This window comes from Dromaius novaehollandiae, chromosome 1 (genome assembly GCF_036370855.1).
Source record: "Dromaius novaehollandiae isolate bDroNov1 chromosome 1, bDroNov1.hap1, whole genome shotgun sequence".
Classification (NCBI taxonomy): Eukaryota; Metazoa; Chordata; class Aves; order Casuariiformes; family Dromaiidae; genus Dromaius; species Dromaius novaehollandiae.
Window position 1 is genome coordinate 204,483,518 of NC_088098.1, and position 21,002 is coordinate 204,504,519.

At 40.0% G+C, this 21,002-nt stretch overlaps 1 protein-coding gene across 4 annotated transcripts in view; it reads left to right on the plus strand.

The window, feature by feature from the left end:
- Positions 1-8,954: 8,954 nt before the first annotated feature.
- Positions 8,955-21,002, plus strand: part of PGR (progesterone receptor) — a 45,333-nt gene continuing 33,285 nt past the window's right edge. The window contains exons 1-2 of one of the 4 annotated variants that reach the window (XM_064505104.1): positions 8,955-10,726; positions 12,275-12,426. In XM_064505104.1, coding sequence (XP_064361174.1) covers positions 9,459-10,726; positions 12,275-12,426 — 1,420 coding nt within the window. In that variant the 5' untranslated portion in view covers positions 8,955-9,458. The remainder of the gene's footprint in view (positions 10,727-12,274; positions 12,427-21,002) is intronic. The other 3 variants (XR_010387324.1, XM_064505103.1, XM_026109160.2) reach the window with 3 other exon arrangements.

The following is a 21,002-nucleotide window of genomic DNA, read 5'->3' on the forward strand; positions in this document are numbered from 1 at the left end:
TCCTTGACAATCTTTTCTGCTGCTCTCAGTGGGAGTTAATGCTCCTTTTCCCTAGAATTTGGAATTACCTGACCCTTTTCAATCATCCAAATGTGAAATACTGGCTTTGTCTGACACCTCCAGAGAAGTTTACTGTTAAGACATATATCCATACCCAATAGAACAAACATGAGAATCCTTTAGGCTTCTTTGTAAATAATAATTTGGCATTTACTCTCTTCAAACAACATGCTTTAAAGGAACTTTATAACTGAAGAAATGAAAAAATGTTGATCCCTTGCCAGCTGGTATGTTGAATACCTTCACTGAACCTAATGCAGTTGTGCTGATTTATGTCAGCTAAATATCTCATTCAAACATGGAAAATATTTATGCCATTTTAAAATTTACATATTTGTGTAGAAGCTTTCTCTCATTTAGGAGATTGAGCAGGTTGGCACATCTAGGACAACAAAGTATTGCAGTAGGGTAGTGATACTGTATAATTTAATATATGGAGAATGCCTTGACAGACCTATTTGTGCTTCTCTCTTATCCAGAATATATGGCAGAATATTAATCTTTTTATTACAAAACTGGATTTTCCAAAATGCTAGAACAATTTTTAAGAATAATTCTATTGCATTAATTATGCAGATTATACCATGTCAAAGTGGCATATATATTTTGGAAAACTAAAGTTATATTTTGGAAACCTTGATTAATTTTTATTACTGATTTTTAATTAGGAAATAAAATTATAAACAATATAATATTATGTGAAGAATCCAAGAGCTTTCTGCTTCATGAACCAGCAAAGGGGAAAAAGAGGAGATCTGGATCTGGGGTGACATGACTATAAGTCAGTGTCTTCCCTTGTTAATAGTAGTATTATGGTCATCGACTTCACAGGGTTTTTCTCATATATATGTTTAACAGAGCTTTTTTTGATCCCTCTTCTGTCATGCAGGAGTAATCTAAATGAAGTCAATTCAGTTACAGAAATGTGAAAAAGTGTTGTGCCGTCATCTGGGCTATACTCAGACCACCTAAATTCCAGGTAGTGCTGAATCAAGCAACTGCTGCCATCCAAGCTTGAGCAAATGCTTCAGACAGCCTACTCTGAAGCGTAACCTAACCCTTGCTTTGCCTCAGATCTATCAGTACCTCTGTTTTGAGTCAAAAAAACTCTTATTTACTGTCTTCTATTACACAAGTGCTTGTGCAAAAAGCCAGGAACAGGTACCCTTGGGGTTGCACACTTTCCTCCTCTTGCTCTCACTTCGCAGAACACTATTACTGCCAGGCTAGAAATAAAACTTGGACAGAGCAACTCTTCCTTCCTCATGCTAGGGCTGACCCACTATGCAGCTAAGACTGAATGAGGTCAGAGTTCAGAGGAAGAATGTACAGTACTCAGCTTAGCTAGGTAGCACAGGGATGAAAAAGCTCCCTTTGGGAAGAGGTGACTCTTGGATTCTCAGATTGAGAGGCAAAAGCTTAAAAAGTACGTTTAAAGAAGGATATGTTGTTTGCCAGACAGAGGTAGATGGAAGTGAACACTGAAGAAGTTCTTACATGTATCAGATGCCCAGTGATCCCAGAACAACACATAGCACAAGAGGTAAAGAGTAAAGAAAATTACCTGGAACTCCATAAGAACTGAAACTCTCTAGAAATATGGTATGAAGTGGAGGAAAATTTAATCAATGCTTCACTCTTTACCTAGGAATGGGGTACAGTAAGAAAGAACATCAGAAGATTGTTTCTGATATGCTTGATTTGATGCCATTTATCCATTTACATTTAACCTAGAGAAGGCTAAATGTGAAGCAACGGATAAATACTGTATTTTACATAAAAATAAATATACGCCTTTAACCTGAGGTTATGAAAAGAAATTGACAATGCAGAAGAGTTTGTAACTAACCTAAGGCTGAAGAGTCAATTTTGAGACTTCATGGGACAATGATGAAGTGGTTTCTTACCATGAAGTGGTAAGTGGAAGCTGGGAGGAAAACTTCAGAGTAGCAGATAGATACAGGATTAAACCTTGCTAAAGCAATTGAAATTTGCAGAGGAGCAAACTGAAAGAAAATCATGCTTATTTCCACTTACGTTGCAGATCAACTCCAAGATCAGCTCTACTTCATCCAGTTTATAAACTGTTAAGAACATGACTGTCATAGTTTGGGTTAAATCCTTGTTATCTTTGTGTTGTAGAATTGCATTTACTTTCATACTCAAAATTTCCTGAGGTTCTATCCAGATTTTTATCTTCTTTTCTATGATTACTTATGACTCACAATTTAAGCACGATATTTGTTTTAATACTTCTGAAGAATTACCGACTACCTACTGACTTTCAGAAATGCTAAAATCTGTTTGGTGTCACTGGTTGCAGCTTCCTACTCTCCAGCCAGTAAACAGAACATGTTACCATATTTAACTATCATGAATGTTAATGTTAGATGAGCTACCTTATACTACCTAGCACCATGGGGTTCAACTGTCTGTATGTGGCTTCTTTATACACTGAAATATATATTTCTCATATACAAAGTATAGACAACCGTATTTTACATAAACCAGTAAATGAGAATAATACATGTCCTTTTTATCTTTTTCCTGATGCTAGGCAATAGAGCAACAAAGCCTCTTTGAGGAAGATAGTGGGTTTGGGTAAATGGTCTCTAAACTAGGCTTTCAGGGATACATAACACATGCCCTTTGACACCCTAAGATGATGCATTCATTGAAATCAGAGGACAAGGTGTTTGAGAATGAGGATGAGGATGTCATCCAGCAAACAGTAAAGCTCTCTGTAGAGCATAAAATCAGAAAGCATCTCTGTTCTTTTTTCTCATCTCTCTTGCTTCTGCTTATTTTCTCAGCTACAAGCGAATGATGTGCTGCAGTTTACTGAGAATTTGCCCAAGTATAAACAGACAAATAAAGCTAAATAAAATAAATTATATCACTTCTGTCCCAGAAGCAGCTATCACTTTCATGAATATAACTCAATGCACATCTATTCTCCCGCCTTTGGACAATTTATAAAGATAAAATGTCTCTGAGCCCACTTCACCTGCTGTATCAATACTATCCCTGTGGCAACTTTAGTGCCTGAGTGCAAGAAATTATGAAATGTACACTGTGATTAGCTTCCTTTTCCTCATCTCCTTTTATAACTCTATTGTTTACCTCCTTTGCTTCATACTGTGCTGTTTGCAGATCCCTTTGCCTCTGCATTTGTTACAGGCCACCATTGTATTTAGTCAGCCAACAATTTTGATAGTTTATAAATCTGATGGTTTAACTTAAACTAGCAAAACACCTGATTACAGACCACACAGATTAACTACATTGTGGTAGTCCCATGCTCAGAGGAAGGGACAATATGTTTACAGTGCACACTTTCCAAAACATAATGTAGAATTTTTAACCAGTATAGTAGAACACACTGTTACTGCGTTTTAAGAATTTAGGACTATATTCAGACCTCTTACTTTAGGCATCAATCTTGGACATTGCATTGCTAAAGAACTAGGTTACAGCTCTTATTCAGAGTGCTTCAGATCACAGAAATCTTTTGTATCTTTAACAGAAAGAGGTAAGAGTCTCTGAAGAGCTCCAGAAGATGAATTGAACTGGCTGAGTTAGTATGCTCCACAGATATCTGTGACTCTTATCTGACTACAGAAGGCTAATCACCTGGCTCAGATGTGAACATTTATGATCAGATCACATCTCTGGTGTTAGATGTTTTCATGACTTAGCTACTACTTCAAAACTAATGATCTCTAATAAATGCATATGTAAAGTCTGCTGGCATCCCCATTAAAAGTGGAATTTAGCAGTCTGGCTAGGGCTCTAAATATTTATAGAACAGAGAATACAATCACAGAAGTACGCATCTTCAGCATAACATACCGAGAATGTACATTATTTGCATTTATTCTACACTAAATGCTGAAAATGTAGGTTTTGTAGAGCAGAAATTGCAAAATGCAGTCACAGAGCTATATAACTTTTGTTCACAAAAAATTATTTTTTGTGATAGAAGCAAAAGCCTCTAAGCCTTTCCTATAATCCCTTATGTCTCAAGTTCTAAATTTGCTCCTCTCTTTATTTTTTTGGACCATGAGATCATAAGCTCTTTGAATCAGATATTCTTTGTTTGAAAAAAGTCAATGGCATTTTTGGCTGTTCAACTTATTCACGAATGACCTCGATGAAGGGACAGAGCACACTCTCAGCAAGTTTGCTGATGATGCAAAACTGGGAGGAGTGGCTGATACACCAGAGGGCTGTGCTGCCATTCCGAGGGACCACAAGAGGCTGAAGAGATGGGTGGAGAGGAACCTCCTGAAGTTCAACAAAAGCAAGTGCAGGCTACTGCACCTCGGCAGCAATAAGCCCACGCACCGGTAGAGGTTGGGGGATGACCTGCTGGAAAGCAGCTCTGCGGAGAAGGACCTGGGGATCCTGGTGGACAAGTTGACCATGAGCCAGCCACATGTGTCCTTGTGGCCAAGAAGGCCAATGGTATCCTGGGTTGCATTAGGAAGAGCGTTGCCAGCAGGACGAAGGAGGTGATCCTCCCTCTCTCCTCAGCCCTGGTGAGGCCATGCCTGGAGTATTGTGTCCAGTTTTGGGCTCCCCAATACAAGAGAGACATGGAGCTGGAGCGAGTCCAGCACAGGGCTACAAAGATGATGAAGGGACTGGAGCACCTCTCATACGAGGAAAGGCTGAGAGAGCTGGGACTGCTCAGCCTGGAGAAGAGAAGACTGAGGTGGGGTCTTATCAACGTGTATAAATATCTGACGGGAGGGTGCCAAGAGGATGGGGCCAGACCCTTCTCAGTGGTGCCCAGTGATAGGACAAGAGGCAACAGGCACAAACCGAAACACGGGAAGTTCTGTCTGAACATGAGGAAAAATTTCTTTACCGAAATGGGGACTGAGCCCTGCAACAGGTTGCCCAGAGAAGTTGTGTAGTGTCCATCCTTGGAGATATTCAAGCGCCATCTGGACAGGGTGCTGGGCAACGTGCTTCTAGATGACCGTGCTTGAGCAGGGGTGTTGGACTAGATGATCTCCAGAGGTCCCTTCTGACCTCAACTGTTCTGCGATTCTGTGTCATAACATAAATGATAATAAAGGAAAATTTTCAGACATTAACTGTGAATATTTCAAACACCATTTTTACCTTCTAAGCTCTGTTCTCAAAAAGCCTGTGCAAAACAATGCTTTGACCACTATAAGAAAGGCCTACATGGACTAACCCAGTAAGCTTCAAGCTTTCTGCTGTAATCAGTCTGTCCTTTCCCAGATTTAAACACTAAGACACTAACTTTGGGGCACAGTTTATATAGCACTGTTGATATAAATGGAAGACATTTCTCCTTTAGTCTGAGAAAAACTGATTTTGTTGACCTTCAGGCCATGCTTCAAGATTACTTTAAGAAAAGGTGTTCAAGGAAAAAAAATTGGGATTTTAACACATGTAGAACCGGTTTGAGAAGGTTGTACTTTTCTTGTTTTCTCACACTGCATTTTTCTTTTTTAAAGTCAACATCGCTATTTTAAATATTTTGGAGGTTCTATGAAAATTTTCTAGTGCTTAAAAATACAAGGTTGAATGTTCAAACAAATGCTCAGGAACTACTTTAAAAAATTAATGCAATGTTACAGCATTATAATGACGACAGTTGTCAGTACAATTATATTATTGCATCTGTTGACATTTTACACAGGAATTGTGCTGCAAAGCAAAACAGTTGAGAAGTCATGTTAAGTACAGCTTTTATTATTTGCATAGTTTTTAACAGGGCTAGTAAATTGTTAAAAAAATAGTCTGAGCTCCCAAATACTACATTTTCAAGCTTTTGTTTGAATTTGAAGTAAATACAATAGTGTCAGTCAAACCCTCCAATACATTTTACAGTTTGATCTGAAATAGGACTATCCTGAGGTAAAAATCTATTCTTTTTTTTTTGCTTTTAGTAAAAATTTACTGAATACAAAAAAGTCATTTTTAGATCTGAATTTAAAATGCCACTTTCATAAAAAACTGCAAAGATGCAAAAATACTTGTTTCCTTGCAAAACCTTTATTTTAGAAAATTTTGCAAAAAAACAGTTTTAATGGTTTGTAAATGAAAATTTGCATTAAAAAAATACAAACTGTGCTGAGGAAATACCGTATGAAAATCTGTGTATTTTTCCATAATGCTGACTGCAATCTGTAGTATCAAAATTACAGCAACATTATAATGTCAATAAATGTGATAGCACATACCATTAAGTGTTCTTATTGAAAAACATCTGTGATATCAAAGTAATATCAGGGAAAGCATCAAAATGATGTGAGAATATCTGATGGCAAAGGAAATGAATGAGGCTAAGGACAGAACAATAAGAAGAGAATACCAAAAGTTTCCAGTGAAAGCTTATGGAAATTACATGAAGTCAACGTAAATCAAGGTCCTATAAATGTTCTAAAGATAAAGAACCCAGAATGTTTTCCTTAAAGAATGCCAATTCATCATAATTGTTACATTAAATAATTGAGTATCTTTGGGGGGTCATAAAAATGAAATTAGAAATGACAATAGAGAACATAAGCAAGATCCAACTGTTAACATTTAGACAAGCAATGCAAGTAGTAAACCCCTCCATTTTTGGTGAATTTTCAGATATTTAATTCAGATCACGGACTTATTAGAGTAAAATTTTAGTAGTCAAGTTTTTAGAAGCAGCAAGTTGGACTTGCAGAAAACACTCCGCCCACTTTCCCTCACCCTGACATCTGAGGCTCTTTACCTTTCTTTGGCCTGAAGCAGTAGTAAGGAGGCAAGTCACTGTAAGGAGACAAATCTTTGGAGCACATTTCTGTAAAGAGGCAGGCCATGAGTGCTGTATGCATTTGGGGAGGTGGAAATGAGAAAGCAAGACAGTGGCAATAAACAGACATGACAATTAGCTGACTGTGCATGGAAACATCAGGGGAAATCCAAAATGAACATGGCTATGATGCTGGAGATGAACTTCTGTCTCTTCTGAGAAAAGGCAGGCTTGGGAAAAGGGACAAACATTGCAGCATGAAAAACAGAAACTCAATAGCCAGAGAAGCATTTCAAATCGTTTGTTTTAATATCTTGTCATAATAGAATTGTACAGCTTTTTGGGCCCATTCTTTTAACCTCTATTTGACTGGTAAGTTTTTGGAAGTCATCTTATTTTGTGTTTGCTACTTGCTGATCAAACAGCTCTTTCTTCTACAATTTCAACTTTCTCAGACATTTCTGTTCAAGAAATATTCCTATACATAATATGCATATATTAACGTGAAGTATACTGTTGAACCTCCTGAGTATTTAGAGATGCCTACATGACATCTGAGTTTTAAAATGTGAGCTCTTACCATGATATAATAATATTTTTTAAAACAGATTGAAAAGAAAAATTAAAGATTTTCTCCTACTTCTTAAAGGAATAAAAGGCAGACTCCAAAGGCAGTCCATCAGCCACTGGTATTTTGCCCAGAATAAAGTGAATTGTACACACCACATTGAACAAAATCTATCTGAAGCCACTGCTTCTATAAAGTAGTCCTGTATGATTTCTGCTGTTAGCTTTTAGAACACTCATAATTTCAAAAAAACAAAACAAAAAACAAAAACCCTCCCAAGAGGCTATCCTTTTCAGTCTACACATATTTTAAAGTTAAAAAAAAAAAAGCAACTATTTCACAGTGATCAGAGTTTTTGAAAAAGATGTCTTTTCTGAGAATTGTGTTCTATTTACATGTGGAACATAAACAACAAACATGTAACAGTGAGTGTATGCTTCTTCATGAATCAAAAATATCCTGATTCAACTCAAAGTCACATGGGCCAGTTCTAGGCTAATTTATACACAGCATCTTTCAAGGCAGGTTTCTGACACTGCTAACAAATTACATTAACTGGTTTTATGCAATAAATATTTATCTTATTGAATGGAATGAGTTCTACCACCAAGCCAGTTTTTTACACAAAATACCAACCGGCTATTAGCAGGTAACAATTTCTTGGCTGGAACCAACTTGGGCTGGATTATAACTTGTTATATTCACAGTAGCTAGCTTGCCTCTGCAAAGCAGGTCCTCTTATTATTCATCCTGACAAAATAATTATAGCAAAATATTAGAAGCAAAGAAGGTCCCATTATCCAAAGATTTTGTTCCAAGAGCCTTGTGTTTTATCTGGATGAAGAATAGAGGATACTCTGGAGAACCCTAAATGTAATGTGCTTTGAAATGCCTCGGTTTCTTTGCTACCAGAAAATGGAAGATTTATCAGTTATCCCTAAAGGAATTGGGTAAATTACAACACACATCTGAAGGGGAGGATGAAAACAGACTTAAGGCTATAGTCACGGCAAATAGGTGAAACTTGTTTGGCTCTCTCGGCTCCAAAACTGTGACCTACCCAACCTGCCCGAAGCCTTGAGGCAAGAGTTGCACTCCTTAGGATGGTAGAGCATGAAGATGGGCACCTGCACAGGAGATGGGGGGAAAAAGACCTACCAGGCGGGGGGGAAGCCAGGCAGAGGGGAGAAAGCAGCAGCGCAGCCCTGCGGCTCGGGGAGACATAAGCGAGGCGAGGGAAGCGGGAACACGAGCGATGGGAAGACCGGAGCGAGCGGGGCAGAGGCGGGGCCGGGCCGTGCGGGGAGCGGCTGGGAGAAGCTGCCGGGGGAACCCCGGCGCCCGAGGCGGCAGCGCCGAGGCGGAGAGGGGCCCGACTTCCCCGCGGCGCCGGCCGAGGGGAGGCAGAGCGGAGCAGCGGGCGACGCCGGGGCAGGCCGAGGCCGCGCAGCCCGCGGCCGGCAGCGGCTCGGCCGCGAGGAGCAGCGGGGCGGGGGAGCGGGACATCGGCCCGGGCACGGGGAGGGGGCGAGCCGGTGGCAGCGGGGCCCCGCAGCGGCAAGGGCCCCCGCTGGCGGGGGGAGCCGCCGCCCGGCGCTCCGGCGGGGAGGGAGGCGGGCGAGGGGGGCGTGGTGAGGGCGGCGAGCCCCTTCGCGCCGCGCGGGGAAGGAGGGAAGGCGGCGGGGAAAAAGCGAAGCGCGGAGTGGGGCGGCTCGCCCGGCGGAGCAGGGGGACGGCGCCGCCCGCCCGCCCGCCCGCGGCAGCAGCAGGCTGGCGGGGCACCTGCTCTGCCCTGCCGCTCGCACTCGCCGCTCCTCCGGCACCTTGCACGCGCGCTGTTCGGCTTTGCTTTTTAGGACGAGCCAGCCCCTTCCCTTATCCCCCCCGCCCCCGAAGGCAGGGGAGCCGTGGACGAGCCGCCCCCTCCGAAGGCAGAGCCCCGCAGCCTGCGCCATGTGAGTGGGACCCGCGCGGCCGCAGCCGTCGGCGAGGGCACGTCCAGCATGTGAGGAGCAGCCCGGCCCCGGCAGCAGCGCACCGGCGCCTCAGCCCAGGGCCAGCATGACCGAGGTGAAGGCTAAGGACCCCGGAGCGCCTTCGTCTGCCAGAGACGGGGCGGTCCTGCTGCAGGGCCACCCTAGCCGTGACCCCTTCCGCAGGGAAGCGGAGGCCATCGACATTTCCCTGGACGGGCTGCTGTACCCCAAAAGCAGCGACGAGGAGGAGGACGAGGAGGAAGAGCCGCGGAAGCAGCCAGGGGAAGAGGACCGGGAGTGCCTCTCGTACCGGCCAGGGAGCGGCTCCCTCTCGGATAAGGACTCCCTGGACAGCGTCCTCGACACCTTCCTGGCCCCCACGGCTCATGCCAGCTCCGCCGTCGCCGCGGCGCCGTGGTCCTTCTTCGGGGCAGAGGTCTCGGAGGTGCCCAGCGCGCCCATGAGCCGCTGCTCCGAGCAGAAGGTGGGAGAAGCAGCCCTCGGGGCGGCGGCGGCCGGCGCGGCCCCGGCGCCCGGCCCCGCGCAGCCCCCGCCGCGGCCTGCCCCCCTATGGCCGGGCGGCGAAGCCCTGGCCGCCGCCGCCGTTAAGCCGCGGCCGGCGGGGGGCGGCGCGGAGGGGCCCGGCGCGGCCCCCAAGGGCAAAGCCCCGGGCCTGGCGGCGCTGCCCGGCGAGGAGCGCGGCTTCGCCCCCGGCCCCCGGCTGGATCAGGACGCCGGCTCCGGCGGCGGCAGCCTGGCCCCGGCCCCCGCGGCCTCTCCGCCGGCAGCGGAGCCCGGGCAGGATTATCTGCACGTGCCCATCCTGCCCCTCAACTCTGCCTACCTGGCGTCGCGCACCCGGCAGCTCTTGGACGTGGAGGAGTACGAGAGCGGCGCCTTCGGCCAGCGCGCCTCGCCCGCCGCCGACTTCGCGGACTTCGTCTACCCCGCGGCCGAGGCCAAGGAGGGGCCCTTCGCCTACGGCGACTTCCAGCCCGCCCTGAAGATCAAGGAGGAGGGCATCGGCGTCCCCAGCCCCTTCCTGGGCGCCAAGGGCGCCGCCGCGGCGGGCTGCGCCGACTTCGCGCAGCACCCGCGGGCCGGCCAGGACCCCTCGCTGGAGTGCGTCCTCTACAAAGCGGAGTCCTCCCTCCTGGCCGGCGCCTACGGGCCGGCAGCGGCGGCTGCAGCGGCGGCGGTGGGGCCGCCCGACAGCCTGCCCTCCACCTCCGCGGCGCCGCCGGTCCTCTACCCGCCGCTCGGCCTCAACGGCCACCAGCCCCTGGGCTTCCCGGCGGCGGTGCTGAAGGAGGGTTTGCCCCAGCTGTGCCCGCCCTTCATCGGGTACATTCGGTAAGGGCGAGCAGGGCCGCGGGCGGGGCGGCGCGGGGACGCTGAGCGCGCGGGGGCCGGCAGCGGCCGTTGGGCGCGCGGGGGCCGGCAGCGGCCGTTGGGCGCGCGGGGGCCGGCAGCGGCCGTTGGGCGCGCGGGGGCCGGCCGCCCAGGTCCGTGAGCTGTACCGGCCGGGTGCGCCCAAGCGCTTTTCTTCCCGAGGGGAGCGAAATCGGAGCGGCGTCGCGCAAACGCACTCACTGAGAGAACAGATTCGCAGGTGAAGCCGCTCCTCTGAGTGCGTTTTGCGCTTTCTGCTGCCGGAGACTAGTTTCATCGCAGTGTGAGGCATGGCATCTTGAAAGTATTCTTGGGAGGCAGCCTGAGTGATAGGCGGTACTGAGGCAAATAACTAAATTTTGCCTGGCTAAACTCCATTTGAGGTTTTTAGAAAGTAATTGTAGATAGCTTACGTATTGTCTGTGCGCTAGGAAATCACAGTTCATGCGTGAAGTGAGCTGTGATGCATTTTACTGTGTTGAATTTTAGCTTGGCAACTGATACATTTTTAGATCTTTCGGGCACAGTTCTGGTTTGAGAAAAGTAGCGTTTTTATCTTTATAATTGTTCATTACTACATAATGTCTTAACAAGTAATCAGTTCCAAAGAGGGGAAGAGCAGTGTATTTTGCAGACTGTATCTTAATTCACACATAGACAATATTTATAAATGTCTAAATATTCTTTAAAGTATTTATTCCTGATTTCAGAAAAAGCAGTAAATTTCACACAAAAAAAGAAACCTAAAACGTTTCAAATATGTATATAGATTTGGTAGAATTAAATGGCTCACTGTGATTCCAAGATGTTATGCATTACATAGGAAAGTATGCAAAAATATGTATATACACAGTACTACAGTCTCAACAGAAATCCTCGGATTTTTTAAAACATAAGGATCAACCAGATTAGTTTTTTTCTTGCCAAGAAATTTGGAAGTACTTTCCTTTACTTTCCCTAATGTGCCCATCAAAACTAGCTGCTGGTCAGAACCCTGTAACCGAATGGGAGGAGACAAACGGATTAGTGACGGTTTTTCTAGCTGAGATAAATTGTTCCCATGTGAAAGGGGCTTTTGAAATTCAGTTTACTCCTCTTTGATTCTGTCACTCTACCATTCTGTGCTGAGGAAAAAATATAAAAAGTAGTTTGACTTACTCACAAGAGCTGTTGCTCTGAGGAAGATGAATATTCTAATACGTTCCTAGATTTTACCTTCTTCAGCTAATGAAGGTTAGAATACTACTTGGCCCACTATGTTAGCTTTTTAATGACTTGTCATATTTTACAAATGTACCTTTTATCCTAGTATAGGCAAGCCCTTAAATGGAAATGCAGTCATACTTGGACTTTCTTTATTTTTTCTTCTTGTCCTTCTGAAGTTTGGTTACAATTTTAAAAAGGAAGTTTAAAATATAAAACTGATTAATACAGGTAGCTGTCACAAATTAACCATTAACTGTCACAAATCTAGATATTTAATTTCTCTCAATTCTTTTTCTTTTAAAGGCCAGATACAGAAACCAGTCAAAGTCCTCAATACAGCTTCGAATCCTTACCCCAGAAGATTTGTCTCATCTGTGGTGATGAGGCATCTGGTTGCCACTATGGAGTACTTACCTGTGGAAGTTGTAAAGTCTTCTTTAAAAGGGCAATGGAAGGTAGGTACTATATGATGCCGTTCTTCCTAGTTACTTGAAATACATCTTTCTAAGCATTGCTAAGAACATAACTTTTATCCATTGCTGAAACAGATCTTTAAAAGTATTATCAGTGTAGTCAGGGTTTTCATTGTTGTTGTTTTGGCAACTCTATTTAAAGTATTGCAGTGAATACTTATTTCTTTCTTAATTGATTTTACTAGCATTATTTATTTTACTTTTATTATTTACTATTTATCATTTACTCTTGCCGAGGAGGCAGAGGTTCATAAAAATCTTTCATATTACACAATTTAACTTAAAAAGTTTGAATGCTAATCAAATAAAAATGTTGTGGATATGAATTAATTGTAGGCAGATAAGAATTTATTTTGGCTTCATTCTGTTTTCCAAGTCATGAGGCATTTTTCTTGCTTGCAAAATGCAGAATTTAGCCTCCTGAGTTTTATGGAAGTATTTCAAGTTTTAGTGAACTATTTCAAGTAATAATAATAATAAATGGGTTTGACTTTTGTTCCAGCTAGCCATTAATTAACTTAAGTCGAGCTGCAAGTTTAAGAAGACGATAATAAGAATACTTAGGGTTTTTTTTTTCTGTTCTAATTATATTATGTGACTTGAGGTCATTGTCGATATATGCCCACTGAGGTTTTAAATATGTACAAATACAAGAACAGATTTCTTTATATAGTTCAACCAATGATGCAGTGTAACAAATGCATCTACATTTTATGCTTTGTCTCCTTTTCTGTGGTTATATTCTTACCCATCAGAAGTAGGATATTAAGGTTTCTGCTGTATATGCTTAACAAAACTGTTGTTACAGTATATAGATTTCATTAAAATAAAAAATTGCATCCTATGTTTTCTTGTTGTGATACATAGTTTATTCAACTTTATAGATTCTATTGACCTTCAAATGAAGAGGTATATGAATATTGGGAAATTAAAAGCCTAGGGAAATAATGTGGTTTAGATTTTTTGTTTTTGTTTTAGTATGCTGTTATTTTCTAGTTTCAGCATGTGCACATGTTTTTCTTTACACTTGCACTATAAGGACACAAGACTACATGGACTTTGGAGTTACTGCAGCATTTTTTTTCTCGAATACATTTAGTGGGATAAAAGAGGCAGTCATTAGAAACATGTATGTTAGCTTTCAATATGGGAAGAACTTGGCTCTTAAGTCATCTCTAGGAATACACTTAAGTTTCATTGGCTCTGTTAATCTAGTCTCTTGGTTTCGCTTCACATACTTTGCTTTTGTTTCTTTTAGTAAATCAGTTATATACTTAAAAATAACCCCCAAAACAGGGAAATGAAGTTTTAAGAATGAGTATAGTTAATGAATGCTGTATTTAAAAAAGTTTTATTGTTCGCTTTTCCACTCTACAGTAATATTTATTTTTTATTTTCTATTTGAATTTGATTCTATCACATTTAAATTTCATCTCTTTCCTAAGCTAGTATCAATATTTGTGCAGAAGGTAAGCCTGCTCAAAAATGCATTTTTTTAATGTTCAGCATAAATATTTTAGTGAAAAATATTAAGAAGACATATCAGTTGGTGGTAGAAATGTCTTAACTGAAGTTTGGTTTTGCTAGTTATTTACACAAAGTCTGTACTTGTAGAATCTTACCAGATCAAGAATATAGACAGAAAAAGAAAGGTGAGGTCAGCACAGTTATACAAACAAGATGCTTATGATTTGCATAGCATCTTCATATTCACCATTTTTAAGTGATTGCAAAGAGTGGGCATACTGTGAGGAAGGGCATTTGGTTCCTTTAGTAAGAATATTCAAAGAATGGACAACTACCTCAGAAAGCAGAGAGTATAAGAAGAAAAAATATAGCCTACTGAGTCTTAAGGGAAAGAATAACAGAAATAAGCAGCATGAGCAAGCTGATCAGACACAGTTATTTTTAGTTACTTGGCTTTATGTAGAAGGGGCAAATCTATGGAGAGTTCTTTAAAAAAGATGGACTTCCCATTTTAACTGAAGCATAGGGTATAATTAGCAGCATTGAAATAATCTCATTTATGGATAGATGCCTGGTTTCTCTCTAATATAGATGTAATGTACTTAATTTTCACTTGGTTTGGTATCACAAGTGAAAATGATAGAATATTCTTCAGTAAAAAAACATTTTTTTTGCAAATACAATAGAAAATGATGCTTAAAAATTTACAATAGTAATTGTGTAAATTTAATTGAGCATATTTTTTAATGTCCCCATGCCTATCACTTCTTGAAGTGAGAATGCATTATTTACCTTTTCAGAGCTTTAGGTAGTACTATTACAGACATAGTTATTTTGTTTTTTAAATAATCTTGCAAATAACATGTTAGACTTTGTGAATGCAAATTTATAGTCATGACTCTACTTTAGATTTACTTCGCATGAGTACCTATCACTATACAAAATTAAAATAAAATTGAAAATAGAAGTTTGCTACTTGTTGGATTTTCTGTATTTAGGTGACTTTTTCATATATTATGAAGCTTTCAAGAGCATAAATTAAAAAAATGGACAAAGTATAGTGGCATATAATTTACTGAGAAATGTCTATTACTATTAAAAATATCTATTTAATCTCAAATATGTTGGTTGTTTCAAGTCTAATAGCCTATGCCATCTTCCTGTTCATACACCATTTACTTTTACTCTCCTTTATTGTGTGGAAATTACCTTATATAATTAAATGCTCCCTTTGTGTTAAAAGGGGCCATTGCATTATCCAGAAAACTCCATTTTTCATCTCTGATCTTTCAGAATAGAAGTCAAGTCATAATATTCAGAACGAATAATTATCTAAGACTACATAGGTGAACCTAGAAATGTTTCTACAGTAAGTAAGATTTAATCATACATTTGACTATAACTAGCAAAGATATACAATATAATTATTTTAACAGTTTTCACACTTTAACAGAGGACCAGAACTGTGTTAAGGTCACTAAGATGAAAGTGTAGATTTAGAATTAAATTATTTTAGAATGTTTGTTTGCAGTGCATTGTTAAATATAGTGAATGTTTGTTGATAATAGATTGTAAAATGTGATGGATAGTTTCTCTTGTTTGAGTTCTTGATTTCACATATGTTCATATAAGCGTAAAGAAAAAGATATTAATACAGCATGTATATTTTACTCTAAACAGAATCTCTGAGAGAAATAGGTTAACCAAGGGCAGTTCAATCCTTTAGAAAAAATACTCCTTTTCCAATAGCCTAGGAACTACTTTTTGCTCAATTTTAAGTCTTGATGCAGATTACAATATTTTTAGACAGTAAGTTTCATATTCCAGGAAAGACTTTTGAGGGAAAGACTATGATTAGAAAATATATACTACAGTTTTCGGACCCTGTGGAGCGGTTTTTAAATAATCTGAAAAAAACTGCAAGTCCTTTTTTGGGGAAAACATAGTAAAGCAGATAGGAAAAAAATTAATGCTGGAAGTGGGAAAGATAGCTAAGGATAAGCTAAGGGGTAAGAATAGCTAAGGGCTAAATATTCTGGATTTTTGTTTTGTTTGTTTTGTTTCAGGAAACATTACTTTTCTTGTCAGTGAGTTGAGAATGACCGGCATTTTAGAGTTATCAATCAAAAAATATTCAGAAGTAGCATTTGCAATGTTTTCAAATAAGTAGAATTAGTATAGTTGTAAAGTGATTTGCTCTTGGTGACTGGGAATTTTTAAAGTGTTACCAATAGATGTAGTTCATGGTCACACAAAATTAGGTATATTATTTCTAATAGCGGTTAAAAGAATAAGAATTAAGCAGGTGAATGCTTACTTTTTTAACACTAAATTGCCACAGTCATTAATGATGTCCATTAAAGATATCTTCACATAAAGTCATGTAGGACAACAGTAATTAAATTACTTGTGTAAAAGCGCGGTAAAATTTATGCCCTGGAGAGGAACAAAGTGCTTTTCAGTTGAAAGTGTCTCCTTTGCAGATGTTTTACTGATGAAAAGTGGAAATTACCTAGATCCTGAAAAAGAAAAAAAATAAGTGCTGTCTTTCCTATATAGACTCCTACTTCTTGTTTTTTTTTATAATCTTTATATAAAGGCATTTGCTTCCTTTCGTCCTTTGTTTATATTACTTTGACATATAATGAAAAGTAGTTGCCCAAACCTGAAGAGTTTGAGGCTAATATTAATAGGTACTACAGCAGGTATTAAAGTTAACTATTGGTATGTTTAAACCCTATAACCCTTTGGGGCATTATTAAAAAATCGATCTGGTGATTATGTAGCAAATTTACATGGTTTTAATATGTGCTTCAACTTCAGGGTAATGGCGATGTACAAATAATAGTATCAGGGAACAAGCTCAACCATAAGCACTAGCTAACACTTAACTGCCAAAGTGTGAACCTTTATTTTCTCTGAGACCTAATTTGCCAAACTCTACCTTATGGAAAGCAGAGTTTCCATAAGAGTTTTCACTTCTGTATGTGAAGAGGTACGGGTGGAGGGAGGTACTGAAATAAGAATGAGCTAAAATTACACAGCTGAAAGTCTGACTGTCACTTCAACCAACCTTTTTGGTAAACTTTATGGGACTCGTATTTTGTATAGCCAGTTTTATGGTGACAATGTGATTCTCTACATCCTTTAGTGAAATGCTGTGCCTAAGGAAAATTGCCAAATTAAACAAATGTGCTTTTCCATAGTTTAAGAACGGAGGCCAAATAAATAAAAAAAATACATAATAGCATTCCTTGGAAAGACAATGAAATGGAATAGAAACCCTTTTGGCTGTGTGATTGACTGAGGAGCTGTAAAAAATTTCCTTGTCTCCTAACTCTGCAGGAATTTCCAATTGTTAATCCAGTTTTCCAGACTGGGTCCCAGAAATTGATACAATGTATAGCATGGACCTGATAGTGATGAAAGTTTTATGAAATAGACAATACGTATGTACTGTAAGTTGAGAGAGAAAAGTGCTTTTCACTTAGTATGTAATGATACCAAATTTAATATTATTAAAACTATTTTATTTTGCACATTACCAAAAAGTGTTAATGTGAGGTCCACTAGGTGCCTTCCCAGATTCACATATACAAAGTTACTGAATTGAAGGTTCTAAAGTTCAATTGGGAAGTCTCCCTTCTGTGAGAACAAAATATTTTCAACATGAAAAGGGAAAGTAAGAAAATCTGTACTGATATATAATTGTATATATTCATGTTTCTGACTTTAAAAATATTTATCTTTCAATAATTTGACAAACATTACTTTGTTGAATTGATTTGTATTAGGCACAACGATGGAGTGAGCTAAGATTGCATTCATTCTGGTACTTTGGTCATTATGCTAATACTGAGCTTCTTACTACTGTCATTGTGACTTGTTATTACTGATTTCATGATAGAGATGGCTTAGAGCATAATCAGTTGCAGAAATGCTACTTATTAATGTTCTAGGGGCTTAATTTTATGTAGCATATTTATAAGCTGTGTTGAATATTGTGTTAAATATCTTTTAAGGTGGTATAGAAATTATTTCAGGTAGTGTAAAACTGCTTGCTTTACAGACCACCAGCAACTGGCTGTTCGGTATTGCTGAGATTCCTCTGTTCTAACTTCAGACATGCATGATAGGACTAACCTGAGTCGCTCACCTTAAGTTCACTTTACAGCGAATGGAGAGAAACAGAGGCTTCTAGGAAGTGATTCACTGAGTTATTTTTGATGTCTGCTTAGGATGAAAAGAGCAGTACTCTAACAATAACAATTTCTCTGTAGTGAGTGTAAAAGGAGTATCAGCTGATGTACACTGTCTGCATTTGGTGAGGTCAATCCCATCCATGTTACCAAAGCAGCTAGTAGATTTTTAGAAGTCAAACTATTATCTGCTAAAAATACATGAAGGTTTGATGGTGGCCATCACCTTAAGCTGTGTATCTTTCTGTTCCCCCAAGCTGATGATGTACTAATAAGGAAATTGAGATGGTTCTTTAGAAACTATTGAAACAAAGTTTTCACAATGTGGCATTTATATGTTATAGTCTGGCATTTTGTGCAATGATATATGGCTCCACTTCAGAGTTTTCCTGATTATGCCTAGTCACAACTCCTGTGCCTTTCACAAGTGGCTGTTGCTTAGTACTGGTTAATGTCTAAGCACATTTCAACAACCTGAAATCTTTAGCAGTTCAAGTACAGAAAGAATTACATGCAAACATTGGGATCCAGGACAATATTACTCTACTCCTATCCAATAATTATATCTTCTTCCATAATTCTCAAAGACAGTATTCTATGTGAGACTTGTTGCACCAAGCCATAGGCATTACAGTGTGAACATCCATCTTTGGGCTAATTGCCTCAAGCTTCATTTGGAGACCAATAGGCTATTTAAGGACCGAAGTTTAGACATTTGCTCGAAATTAAGATGAATTGTATCCTAAGGTGCCTGTTTTTCTCTAAAGACCAGGAAGCAAATGTATGCTACTTGTTCTCTTGGGTGTCCACATTGTAGAATCCAGCTTGTCAAATGAATCCCCTCCTTGCTGTTTTTCAGCAGCCTGTTGTCAATTGGGTGTTTCAATCAATGGAAGCAAAATCTTTTTTTTTCTTTTTTTGTTGTTTTCTGCTACTAATGCTTCTATTTTCCTACCTTTATTACTTGTAGAGTGAGTGACCCAGTCCCACTGGTTCAGTTATAGGACAGAAAACCACTGAGAAGTAGAAGAATAAGGAGAAAATAGGTGTGAAAAGCTTCATCATGCCAATGTGCTATAATACTTTCACTGAAATCAGAATGATACAATGGCAGAAATATAAATACAATCCTTCTTGTGTTGGGGTAAGAATATGACAGTCAAGGATTGGAAGAAAAACAAATGATACTTGAATAATGTATGCCTTTGAAATACTTGAAGTACTTCTTAAGTGGATTTTGTGGTCATAGTAGCATCCCATGATCAATATTTTATATGAATTACAACCCTCACTGACAAAAAAAGCTGTCAGTTTAATCATTTTACATATTTCTACTACTGATATAGTTAATTAAAAATTGTGACCAAGGAGCAACTGTTGCACTGTGCCATAAAAAGAGCTGAAAATGCTAATTTTTAGAAGTCAGCATCTCTTTCTGAAAGATACTAACTATGCAAAATTTTTACTGTCGTAAATTCCTCCACTTAGGCTCAAACACTATACCTTTCAGGATGTTGTGGTGGTAAATATGCTAGGCAAAGCAGCGCAGAATCAATGTGAAATGGTAATATTGATTTTGCAGTTCCTGATCGTTTCTGTAAACAGGACTTAATTTTGCTTGATTTTACTTTTTTCTTTGATTTTTCTCTTATAGGGCTCTGTTAAATTCATTAGCAAAGATCTTATTTCATTTTATTTTTCCACACGTTCTTTTGTTTATGTAATTTTTGAAATTATAGTTTAATTATTCTACCAATTTCATGGGCTTTGAATGACTTATTCTACAAGTTCCATGCCTTTTGATTAACTTTACTTTTGCTAACAAAAATACAGGGACATTTATCGATGTATATGGAAGGAGAAAATTGTGTATGTGAATGATTGAAAAGGGAGATCAGAAGATGGATGAACAGACGAAGAAATTAAGGGAAAGATTGAAAAACAGGAATATAATTTTAACTGTATCCAGAAACGAATGAAGACAAGGTAGCTACGTATTTCCTAAAAGCAATCTGCTCAGCTTACTGTCTGGGAAGGTAATTTTTGAAGGAAAAAAACAATGACATTACAGTATTCACAGGAGGAGGTAGGAAAATTTTGGGATCAGAAGAGAGGGAAAGAGTCAGACTCAGGGGTATTGCAAACATTGGAAGGAAGTGGTTTGTTGAATAGAAGAAAGCAATGAAAGATATGTGATGATCTGAGAATGCTGCTTTCCTTCTAGAGAAACCAGTTTTGTTTAATCCATTTAACAAAAAAAATTGACAGAGAACTGTAAGATTGCAGGCTTAAAAATAGCAGACAATGGACTGAAAGAATACCAGAAGTCTGTTAAAAGTAGAATTATGTGAAAAATTACTGATCAATCTGTTCACTAAAGCAAAATAGAATAGAAAAAGATACTAGTTTTGACTTAGGGATAAACATTTTACAGTTTGTTTTGACCAAAATATAATTTTGTGTCAGCCCTTTTTTTGACACCAGTAATTAAGGCAAAGGAAATAAAAGACTAGCTTCACAAAGAGGAAGGAATTGCTAATGCCTGTTACACTCAAGAATCCTGTCACTGAGTACACAGAAAAATTCAGGCAGTCACACAGTAGATAAGAACCATGTATAGACATCTCTAATGCCTTAAGGGATTCAAACACAGCTTTCTTTCCTTGGAGCCCTGAGTACCAGGTTGTTGGATGACTTGGGGTGCAAGCAGTTTTCACTGTTTTCACTTTAAACTATATCACTGTCAAGGAAGGAATTCTAGATTATTTCAGCTAGAAAATCAAGACAGGATAGAGCATATTCCCAAGTTACTGTCCTACCCATTCTTTGCTCTCTGTGGTCCATTGAATCCCTAATTCTTTGCTATGAAGTAGATCTGCATTAATAGTAGGT